Raw genomic sequence first — 10,304 nt, 5'->3', positions numbered from 1 at the left:
AATTCAAGTTCATTGTCCTTTGTTTTACCTAAGCTTTTTTTTATTAAATATTAAAATTTTCCTAAATCTAGCGAAAAACTTAGTTTAATATCTCCGGAATTGCTTCTTGAACTTATCATAGTGATAATCATCGGTGGCTTTCTTGGGATTCTGTTTCTCCTTACGACCATCTTCATTTTCATGATCTCTGTGCTTCCTCTTTCTCGAATCATCTTCGATGTTAACTACAAGAAATTCGTAATAATGATCTGATTAGCTAGGAGAAGTTATCATCGTTTCTATTAAAGTACGGCTTTTGCAAATAGAACGACTAGAACTCTTCTGGCGTTAATTCAACGAACTTTCAATAAACTGAAAAGTGAACGAATTTTGTGGAAACATTCATTTTAGATTGTTTTATGAAGAAAAAAACAGTTGATTAGGATCAAATGTAAGACATTAAAAATGAGTTTCAAAGATATTTTTGATTTTCCTTATTAAAATTTTGAAAAACTTTAGAATGGTACTAAATATTCAAAAAATCTTAAATATTTAATAGAAAAGAGGTGTAATACGTTTACAATTTGGCTTCTTAAATCCAGTTATTCATTGAAACTATTTAAAATGGAAAATTAATTAAACAGGTCGCATTTTTGCGTGTTTTGACCTTTTACCTTGAGCTTGACATTATTTAATTTTGGGGCCCTGAAATTTAGCATTTTCTATTAAAAAAATTGGATTGGGTGTGGGAATAATTGAATTAAAAAGTCTTTGGCATATTCATTAAGGTGTCTTCAGGGGTTTCACCCAGTTCTCGAAGGTCTAAAATTTATAAACAAGTTTCAATTGCAGTTATTGCAATAATTATTCCATTCTAAGTCAACCTATTCCCAAAAATTTTGCTTCTTAAGAAATTAGAAGAGTCAATCTATATGACTAACTAAACCCCATGTCTGATGCCCATATTGCCGATTGGAACTGTCTAGTCTAGGACGTTTCCAAAAAGTTGCGTGGATTAGCTTTGGTTCCAATAGAACCGGAGATATGAGGGGTCAAAGTTCACAAAATTCTAAAAATCATATGTCCGGTTCTATTTAACCGATTTTGATGAGTGAGAGCTTAAACGAAAGATCTCACCAAATGCTATAACTTTCTAAAACATTTGAACTTCATGAGACCAACACTAGAGGCGCCACAGTCGAGAAACTAATTTCAATATCACATAACCTCAATTATCTCGACTGTCGCTGAACCGATTTTGATGATTACTTCCACATAATTGTAGAAGACATTTGTGTCTACATTTCGTCCATACATCATTTTCCGCTCAGACTACGTCGTCTGTCTGATTTTGCCGTTTAAGTGTGAAAAAATTGACTTTTCCCAAAATAACGCTTTGAAACCACTCAGATGTCAATTTGACTGCTTCTACTCGACCAAGACACTTAAAATATGATTTTAAATGGAAATTTTCACAAAATACAATTCTTTGACATAGTTGAAGTTCATCAAATGAACACTTGGGGCGCTCTGGTCGAAAAAACCAGTTCAGAAACAAACAACCTCGATTACCTCGGCTTCTGATTAATCGATGAGATCAAGTTCTACGGCAAAATTATAGAGAACATTCTGGTCTACATTTCACCCATATATCACTTTTCTGTCACTCCATAAAATCTTTGATATTTTGGTTTAAATACAAAATTTGTATAATTTCACGAATTTTATTCAAGATAACTGAATGGCGTACCCCAACTTCAGCTCTAAATCGAATTTGCATACATTCCGAGTTAGCTCACGTTAAGAATCCCACCTACAATAAGCCGGTTAGGATTATCTTCCCTTTTTTATAAAAAATATGTTAAAAATAGGATATTTTTGGTCGAAGTTTTTTACAATCTCAGCTTCTGTGGTTCGAAGGGAAATGCAATCTCATCAGATTGGGCTCAGAATTTGCATGTACACTGAATTTTGACTCTTCAAGAGAATTTCATGAAATCAAAAATCACTATCCCTTTCATTCTCAAATATTTTGCATATGTTTGTCCCATCCTTTCGCTCTCTAAACTAAACTAAATTCAATCTAAATTGAGTTTGAACTAAATTCAATTTTGTGTGATGTTTAAAAGACAAAGAAGAATGCAAAAGAGTGAGATAGACTTATGCAAAAAGTTTGGGAATGAAAGAGACGAATTTTGATTTGATGAAATTTTCCTGGTGTAAAAGATACACTGAGAAAAAACGGGGGTGCGATTAACTTTTTTTCCTCATAATTTTAACACTTTTTAGGTGTAAAAATATGTCAAAATTTTTTAATGTTAATTTTACACCTTTTTAAGGGTGAAATTAACATGAAAGAAGGGTAACTTTAACCCCTAATACACTTAAAAGCATAATATTTACACCGATTTCGGATCAATACTACAGGGTAAAACAAACATTTCCGGAATGTTATTTTAACTTTTTCGGATTTCTCTGTGTATGCATGAGCTAGAGCTATTATGAATCGCGAAACGCTGCTGGCGATGGAAACGGAAAGAGATATCGACAAGTGGTTTTCAGCAAAGGTTAAATGTCGATGGGTGGCTAGAAGTAGGAGATGTCAGAACGAATCTTCACCCCTTTTCGTCAATTTGGAACACCTACAAATTTTGTATTCTCAATTAACTCAGCCCTTATGGCATCAATCGGTCTTAAATTTTAGTATGTTTTAGCTGGGTCTAAGACCTTTGGATTAAAAATAAAACTGTAATGCCCCAACCCGCCTGACCCGAGCTATAATGGATGAAAAAAAATTAAATTTTGAATGGCCATATCTTCAATTCTAATTGTCAGAATTTGAAAAATTGTGGTGTTTTGGAAAGCTCTTGTTAACTCTTTCGTCTCTTTTGGGACTCTGAGTACCCAAAGAAGCATATGAATGTTCTGTGAAAAACAATGTTTTTTAATTATTCAGAACTGATATAAATCCGATTCTTCTGGATAATTACAAACTATAAGGATGTCCAAATGTAAGATATTTTTTGTAGGACCTCAATTAATTCCTGAGCATAGATATTTTTGATTAAAAAATTGTGAAATTGTCTTGCAGCATATACTGCGGTCCAGAAAGGGTTAAGTACAACAACTCTTCTGACCTAGCTTCATCCGATTTAATTGAAGGTCCGATTAATCGAAAAATCGATTTTCGAATATTTGATGTTGAATATTTCGAAAACTATACGATACTTTTTCAAGAATCTCAAATGCAAAATGTTTCGCGATGCAATTTTTGGATTTCTAGAGTTCCACGATGCGTTTATCGGTCAAGTGACAAACGTTTCGCAATATGAGTTGCCCCTTCAAATAATCTTCTTTCCGTATTTCTCTTCAAGGCTGAGCAATAATTTAAAAAAAAAGTATCAGGTACTTACATCTATTGTGCTGGACGAAATTAACAGCCATATTCGTGGGAACAAATTGGGAAGGACCTTCCTTTTTGTTCTTCTGCTCTAGCAGCAACTTCTGTTTGGCCTCCTCGGTGGCCTCAATATTCCTTATCTTGGCCTCAATTCCCAAATCAACTTCGGGAATTCCACTCAGCATCTGATTCGAGAGCATCTCTTCAGATCGCTGAGCTGATCCATGTCGCAGATGATCCGGAAGAGCCAATAGAGCTGCTTCTTCCGGACTCAAATACTTTGCCGGATTGTCGAGTGGATCATCTGGATTTTCAGGCTGTTGCCCCTTCCGCTTGTTCAGTTGCTCCTCAATGTACTTCATCATCTCCTCGTCTTCATCTCTTTTGTTGGTTTCTGCCGAGAATTGAGTCCCGATCCCGGTATCATAAGCATCATCGACAGTTTTCACTTTGCCGGCTTTTAGAGCCTGCATATTGACCATCCCTCCTGTTTTGATGTTGAAAGGGTCTTTCTATGGGATCAAGGAAAGGGTTAGGATTAAGTCCGCTGATAATTCTCCGCTCCTTACCACTGTTAAATCCTCCTCAATCGTTGTCTTCTTCCCAATGGCCAATCCAACAATACTGACTCCTTTTGGGCGGATTCTCAGCTTCTGGCGCTCTTTCATCTCCTCAAGTTTAGCACTAAAGCAAAATATTGGGTTTATTCCAAATAAATTCACGCATTTTGATGTTTCTTACTTGAGATCCTCGTCACTTTCTTCCCCGTTTGAGCCTGAATCCGAAGAAACTTGTCTTTTCCTTAAACATTTCTTTCCTCTGGACTTAAATTTAACCGCATTCTCTGAACTGGATGGTTCTTCGTCATCACACATATTTTTCACTCTTATTAGTCACTTTTTCACAGAAAAACTTACTAAAATCTTGAAATCCGGGGAGGAAAAACAATACGCTGATGCTTTTCTAACCTCACTTTTACCATCTGATCCATGACGTCACCGATATTACGATTTTAGTTCTATCGAAATCCCTTCAGGTGGCGCTGATGCATGTGATGTGGCAACCCGCAGGATAGGATTTTGTGTTTTGTGTTTTCTCTGATTTTTCCAGTTTTTCGCATTTTCCCGCAGCAAAATGTCCACAAAAACCTCAACAATTGAGCGAAATAGCAGTGCCCGTGCCCGGGAGGTCAAATCCGTGTTGTCCAAGGCACTGACAAAGAGTGAATGGAGTGATAAGGTGACATAACCTCAAAACGAGGAATCCCCAAATCCCAGAAAAACGCTAATTTTCCCGGAAAATCTCCGTTGCAGGATGAATTTCTCGATGTGGTATACTGGGCGAGACAAGTTGTGGGAATTCTGATTGGCGTAGCTTGGGGTATTGTGCCCCTGAAGGGATTTATCGCCCTTTTTCTGTGAGTATATTCACCCGGAAATCGTCTTGATGGTGTTTTCTGGCAGTCCGAGAATTGACCAAGTGGTTTATTTCGGCAGGTTTGTGGCTATTAATTGTGGTATAGTGTATCTGTACTGCATAAACTTCCAAGGAGTGGATGAAGAAGCTTATGGAGGAGTGTGGGAGCTGATGAAAGAAGGATTTATGACATCTTTTGCATGCTTCCTTGTAACCTGGATTATCTTCTACACGGGATTGCATTTCGACAGCCTCGTCAGGGAGTAGCTGGCGGGGCTTGGAGCTATTAGGATAGAACATGCAATGGATCAAAGACATTTCAGTTAAGGAATATACTGTGTAAATACCATTTATAGAAGATAATTTATTGCAATTATTGACTGATTAAAGGAGATGTCGGAAAAGACTCGTTTCTTTCTTCAGGATGTGATTTTCACAATTTTCATGATGTCCTAAATTGTTTTCAAGGGCCTACTGTTTTAATTTTTTATCAGATTGAAAAATTCGCACGGTTTCTGGGCCTCGAAGCCAAAAATATTTCAGTGATTTCAGTATTTAAAATTATTTTCATTTCATTTATACCTGTTCTTTTTTTTGAAAAAGGATTACCCTTTGAGGAAGACAAGGCTTTGGTTGGTAAATGGATAAGTAAAAAAAAACATTTTTATCTATTCACTTTAAAAAAAAGAATGACAAATTTGGTTGCACAATAATTTTATGAAAAATTCCATTCTAGAAAATTGCCCAAAAAAATTAATTTAATTAAGAAGTCGGTAAACAATTTGCACCGTTAATAAAGCATTATGCACTTTAAATTAAATATTTGATCCAATAAAAAATTTTTGTTCTATTGCATTCATTGATTGGCTGAAGTTATGAATGCATTAATCAAGGGGTAGATAACTGCGCTGCTCACGGTTCACTCGAGTGCCGATTTGCCGATTTCTTCCAAAAATATTGCCGATTTCGTGTCATTGCTGACCTCATGCCTATCTGCCGATTTCTGGCCTAATCATGTCGATCTGTCGATTTCTTAGCAAAATAATGCCAATCTGCCGATCTTAAGCTCCAGATCGGAACTATTTTACAGATCGCTGCTCATGATTCACTCTGGGAGCCACTTACGAGTTATTCAATCCTTGGCATTAATGCTTTAGCCTAGCGAGCCAATCAGAGAACGCTAAGGAACTAAAATCTTTTAAGCCCCCATTTACCAAAGTTTGTCTCAGGCCTCCAGACATATTTAAATAATTCTAGTGTCCGATATCCCTTAAGATCTTTAAATATTAATTTCGAGAAATTACCCTTTAATAATTTTTAAAATTTACATTAATATTCAACCCATATTACGAATTGCTCGAATTTGTGACTTAGATGTTTATACTTAAAAGAACTTTTGCATCATTTACCGTTTGCCGGTTCTAAACCGATTTTATCCGTTTTATAAATCTTTCAAAAGATTCCAAAAAATAGTTTTAAGAGTTAAAATTGATATTCGTGCAAAAATTACTCATCGGTTCATAACCCGGCCGAGTTATAAATCAATCAAAACACTGTTGTAAGTAATGCCCAACGCACAATAACTTTTGTTTAGTAAACATGTTTTTGACATTTCAATGAAAGTGAGTGAGATCTAGATCTAGTTATCTCGCTCATTCTCATGGGCAATTCTGAAAACATGTTTATAAACAAAAGTTATTGTGCGCTGAGCATAATGCCTAGCGCACAATAACTTTTGTTTGTAAACATGTTTTCAAAGTTTTCTATAAGAGTGAACGAGATGACTAGATCTAGATTTCATATACTCTCACTGAAATGTCAAAAACATGTTTACAAAACAAAACTTATTGTGCGTTGGGCATAATGCTCAGCGCACAATAACTTTTGTTTTGTAAATATGCTTTTGAAATTTGAATGAGAATGAATGAAATGTAGATCTAGTCATCTCGCTCTCTCTTATAGAAAGTCTTGAAAACATGTTTACAAACAAAAGTTATTGTGCGTTATGCCTAACATAGCAAGACAAACACAAATTTACAAACAAATAACGAAGTTTTACGAACATTTTTTTTGTATTTACGTAATTATGAACAAATTTTTGTAAGAAAAGTACAGAAACAAGCACGTCAGATGATCATCTTGCGAACAATGTTTGTTAAAAAGTAAATACAAAATTTTACGAACTTGTTTGTGTGTTATATGATTTACGAGCATTTCGTAAGTTCCCTATAGAAATTCATAAACATTACCAGCATTTTTACGAAATATTTTTTTTTCTGTATAATTTGAAAGATATTCAAAATATTTTTTTTTAGAACCTTGAGGAAGTTTTAGATCCTTTTGGACTATACTGTCGCCATGGAACAGGTTTTAGGAAATATCAGGCTATAAAGCTTTCCACATCAGCCCCAAATTAATCAAAATAGTTAGAATTTAATTTTTGAAAGAAAGTGTTTGAGATGGCCTCTACACATTGGGAGCAATTTCTGTCAAAAATTGCTTTTTTGAAGGAAATTCCCTGCAGCTTTGTAGGGGGAAACGTCAAATTTCTGTCAAAAACGCAATTTTTGACGAAAATTGCTCCCAATGTGTAGACGCCTAAAAATACCATTTTGCATTCCACTTTTAATCAAAACTTCCCGCGTTTTTCTTCAAAGAAAAATATTTTATATTTTTTTTTTAAATATTTTTTTTTAAGAAATATATTTTGGTCTTTGAAAATAATTTGATATCATAAAAAAAGACGTCAAAATTAATTTATTGTGAATTTTATACAGAGAGCTTGTCCTAAGAAAATTAAAAAAAACCGAAGGTAAAATAAGATATATATTCTGATTTTTCAAGCATATGATTTCTCTTAAGAACATCGTTTTGGGATCCTCAAGCTTAATTTCCTGGAACAGAAAGCTAAAGACAATATTTTTGTACACTTTGTCTAAATTCGACAAAATCGTATAAATCGGCACACTGATTTATAGTAAGTGGATCCTTTTTTCCTTTTATTGATTTTTAAAAAAAGCTCAAATTCATAATAATTGGGTTTATTTTTACAAATTTTCGAGAAAACTCTTGCTCTATGCGTTTGAAAAACGATTTGTTAGGGATAATTCTCCAATTTGGCTCCCTTCTTGCTAAAATCCTAGCTGAACTCCAGAGTATTTTAACCCTTTAAGGACGATTGGATTACCAGTGACCCAAAAATGAAATTTTTCCTACAGCCTTATAGTGTTGTATTTTACTTTAAAAGTTAGAAAAAATGATTTTTTTCTGACCCTCACTTTTTGACCTTCTCGTCATTAAAGGGTTAACTATGACCTTTGAAAATTCAATGTTAAAGGGGCATGTTAACGATCCTTGGGTCGACTTATGGGGGGGGGGTCCCCCGAAGATCCCAAGTCGCTATCTCTTACCGTTTGGCCTCTAGAGCTTTCGACGGTCGGACGAACGGGCAGACGGACAAACAGTGTGACGACATTTCTCAGAAATCGTCTGAAACGTGAAGATTTGTTGTCAAAAGTAGTCTCCGGGGGGTGGAAGGTGGAAATTTTATGGACGGTGAAAAATCGAGGGATTATATCGATTATACTGCTCTCTCTGTGGAGTTCGAGCAGTAAAACATGGTTTTGCAAGAGATGAAACATCACGAGAGGGACTGGGGAAAACAGTCGAGACAGCAACCAACACAAAGGAAAGTCGATAATGCAGAAGCACTTGAGAACAGTAAAGTGCTAAAACAATGTCTCGGGCAAAGATTTTCCCTTTTCATTTTTCATTTTATAGATAGAGGGTCCATTGTATTTTGTGGCTTGAATCATCAATTGTCGTAACTTACTCGACACCTAAATCAACAATTTTCGAATAGTGTATATATTTCCATGTTAGAAACATTTTTGATATTGGTGATGAACGACAATATAAGGTACTCCAAGCGATGATTTATTGGACAAATAATCTTCCGGTTGAGAACATGCATAGTTACCTCATTGATTGTATCATAGTAGTCATCTAGATTCTAGATAAAGCTGTAATTGAGTAGAATAAAAATTCAATGGATGCACTGCACAAGGGATTTAAAAAGAAAACTCATCATATCGAACACTATATTTCTTAGATTATACTTTCCCGCTACAGTAATTTCATCTTCGGAAAAATTGGCAGAAAAAAAACGCAAAAGATTGTTAGTCAAAAGTTTCAACAGAAATCACAGGACAGAAAATGCCTCTTCGCAGAAAAACATAAATGTTACAAAAAAAAACCATAAAATCTCAGGAAAATCCATTTAGAGACAGTTGCATCTGCCTTAAGAGTCCACAATCTCTCAAAAAATTGCTGGAATGTTTCAGTGGAAAATATGTAATGTTTATCTCAAGTTTCGTGAGAAAAATGTCCAGAAAAATACAGGAATTTGCACAGAGAAAAAATCGGATTTAAAAACTTTTTTGTGTTTTCCTTTTAAACGTTAATTCTACTTTTTCGTGGGTTTGTCTCGTTTGATGTTTTTTTGTTGTTGTTTGTTTCGAAAAAACTACGAATGAATTGTTTAAGACCGTTTTGAACTCTAATCCTAATCCGTCTACTAAATACTATATTTCACAATTTTTCAATTTTCTTTTATTTTTTTTGTTTAAATATAATGTGTATATGAACTGTGATTAATAGATTTTTTTGTCTTGTTTAATCCTCTCTAAATATGAAAATATGTTTGAAAATTGAAAACTTTCCAAATAGACTAGGGTAATAATTTCACAATTAGGTTATTGAGAATTTTAAGAGAAATAATTTATTTTCTCGAAAAATCCCCTCGAAAGTTCTGAACCAACTACTTCACAAATTTAGTCTTCTACAGAATAACTTTCTTTTAGCTCTTCTTTTGAATTGGCACCGTTTTTTTTATCTTCAGAACCAAGAAAAAGAAATGTTCATCAATTTGGATTAAAAAATAATTCTGAAATTTGGAAGATTTCTTAAAATACTTCGAATTACTCCTCAGTCCTTATATTCCAATTGCTAAAAAACGTGTACCATTTGTCCGATTAATTGAATCGCTTTTGCTGCTCTCTCCGAGAAAATTAAAATATGTCTGATGCATAAAATTTGAATGTCTATTTACAGAAATAAAAAAACTTTTTAAAAAAATCTTCGTGAGTCTTCGTGGTCAAAAATAAAAAAAACAGAATCGAGAGACCGGATTTTAAAGAGTGTACACAATCGCTAAACTATACGTCGACAGAGTCATCCTTGGTATATTGCGTTTCCTTGTAAATTGTTTGACGGAGGTAGGATTTCTGCAGTCCTTCAACTAACGTCTCCTGAAAAGAAAATCGTAAATCGTTTAGCATAAATACATTTCGTGTTTCAAAATGGAAACAACAAAGATTGAGAAAGAGTCAATTTGTGACAATAATTACAATATTTTAATTTATTCGTACCATTTAGAATTTATAGAACGATAAAAAAAAATTATGAAATATTTTCGAATTATTACATTTTTCTCCAATTTTTGCAATTT

At 34.3% G+C, this 10,304-nt stretch overlaps 3 protein-coding genes across 14 annotated transcripts in view; 1 reads left to right on the top strand and 2 right to left on the bottom strand.

The window, feature by feature from the left end:
* Positions 1-18: 18 nt before the first annotated feature.
* LOC129804198 (splicing factor C9orf78 homolog) lies at positions 19-4,363 on the bottom strand. Its single transcript, XM_055851302.1, has 4 exons — positions 4,121-4,363; positions 3,949-4,063; positions 3,393-3,891; positions 19-224 (listed from the first exon to the last, which is right to left on the bottom strand). The coding sequence occupies exons 1-4, from the start codon at positions 4,252-4,254 to the stop codon at positions 85-87; spliced, it is 888 nt and encodes a 295-aa protein (XP_055707277.1). The 5' UTR covers positions 4,255-4,363; the 3' UTR covers positions 19-84.
* A 36-nt stretch (positions 4,364-4,399) lies between these two features.
* LOC129804200 (GEL complex subunit OPTI) lies at positions 4,400-5,199 on the top strand. Its single transcript, XM_055851304.1, has 3 exons — positions 4,400-4,618; positions 4,693-4,796; positions 4,876-5,199. The coding sequence occupies exons 1-3, from the start codon at positions 4,514-4,516 to the stop codon at positions 5,060-5,062; spliced, it is 396 nt and encodes a 131-aa protein (XP_055707279.1). The 5' UTR covers positions 4,400-4,513; the 3' UTR covers positions 5,063-5,199.
* A 3,682-nt stretch (positions 5,200-8,881) lies between these two features.
* The window catches only part of LOC129804192 (F-actin-uncapping protein LRRC16A), a 75,898-nt gene continuing 74,475 nt past the window's right edge, over positions 8,882-10,304 (bottom strand). For all 12 annotated transcript variants that reach the window (XM_055851283.1, XM_055851289.1, XM_055851290.1 and 9 more), the window contains one exon: positions 8,882-10,104. In XM_055851283.1, coding sequence (XP_055707258.1) covers positions 10,012-10,104 — 93 coding nt within the window. In that variant the 3' untranslated portion in view covers positions 8,882-10,011. The remainder of the gene's footprint in view (positions 10,105-10,304) is intronic.

The sequence above is a fragment of the Phlebotomus papatasi genome, chromosome 2 (genome assembly GCF_024763615.1).
Source record: "Phlebotomus papatasi isolate M1 chromosome 2, Ppap_2.1, whole genome shotgun sequence".
Taxonomy (NCBI): Eukaryota; Metazoa; Arthropoda; class Insecta; order Diptera; family Psychodidae; genus Phlebotomus; species Phlebotomus papatasi.
This window is presented reverse-complemented; position numbering and strand designations above follow the sequence as displayed.

What these genes read in the sequence shown, in the direction of transcription:
- LOC129804198 (XM_055851302.1), bottom strand. Translation starts at nt 4,254, where the DNA reads ATGTGTGATGACGAAGAACCATCCAGTTCAGAGAATGCGGTTAAATTT. An exon ending in GAAAGTGACGAGGATCTCAA is followed by an intron (nt 4,064 to 4,120) that starts GTAAGAAACATC and finishes ATTTTGCTTTAG; the next exon opens with TGCTAAACTTGAGGAGATGA. An exon ending in TTGAGGAGGATTTAACAGTG is followed by an intron (nt 3,892 to 3,948) that starts GTAAGGAGCGGA and finishes TTGATCCCATAG; the next exon opens with AAAGACCCTTTCAACATCAA.
- LOC129804200 (XM_055851304.1), top strand. Translation starts at nt 4,514, where the DNA reads ATGTCCACAAAAACCTCAACAATTGAGCGAAATAGCAGTGCCCGTGCC. An exon ending in AGAGTGAATGGAGTGATAAG is followed by an intron (nt 4,619 to 4,692) that starts GTGACATAACCT and finishes TCTCCGTTGCAG; the next exon opens with GATGAATTTCTCGATGTGGT. An exon ending in GGATTTATCGCCCTTTTTCT is followed by an intron (nt 4,797 to 4,875) that starts GTGAGTATATTC and finishes TTATTTCGGCAG; the next exon opens with GTTTGTGGCTATTAATTGTG.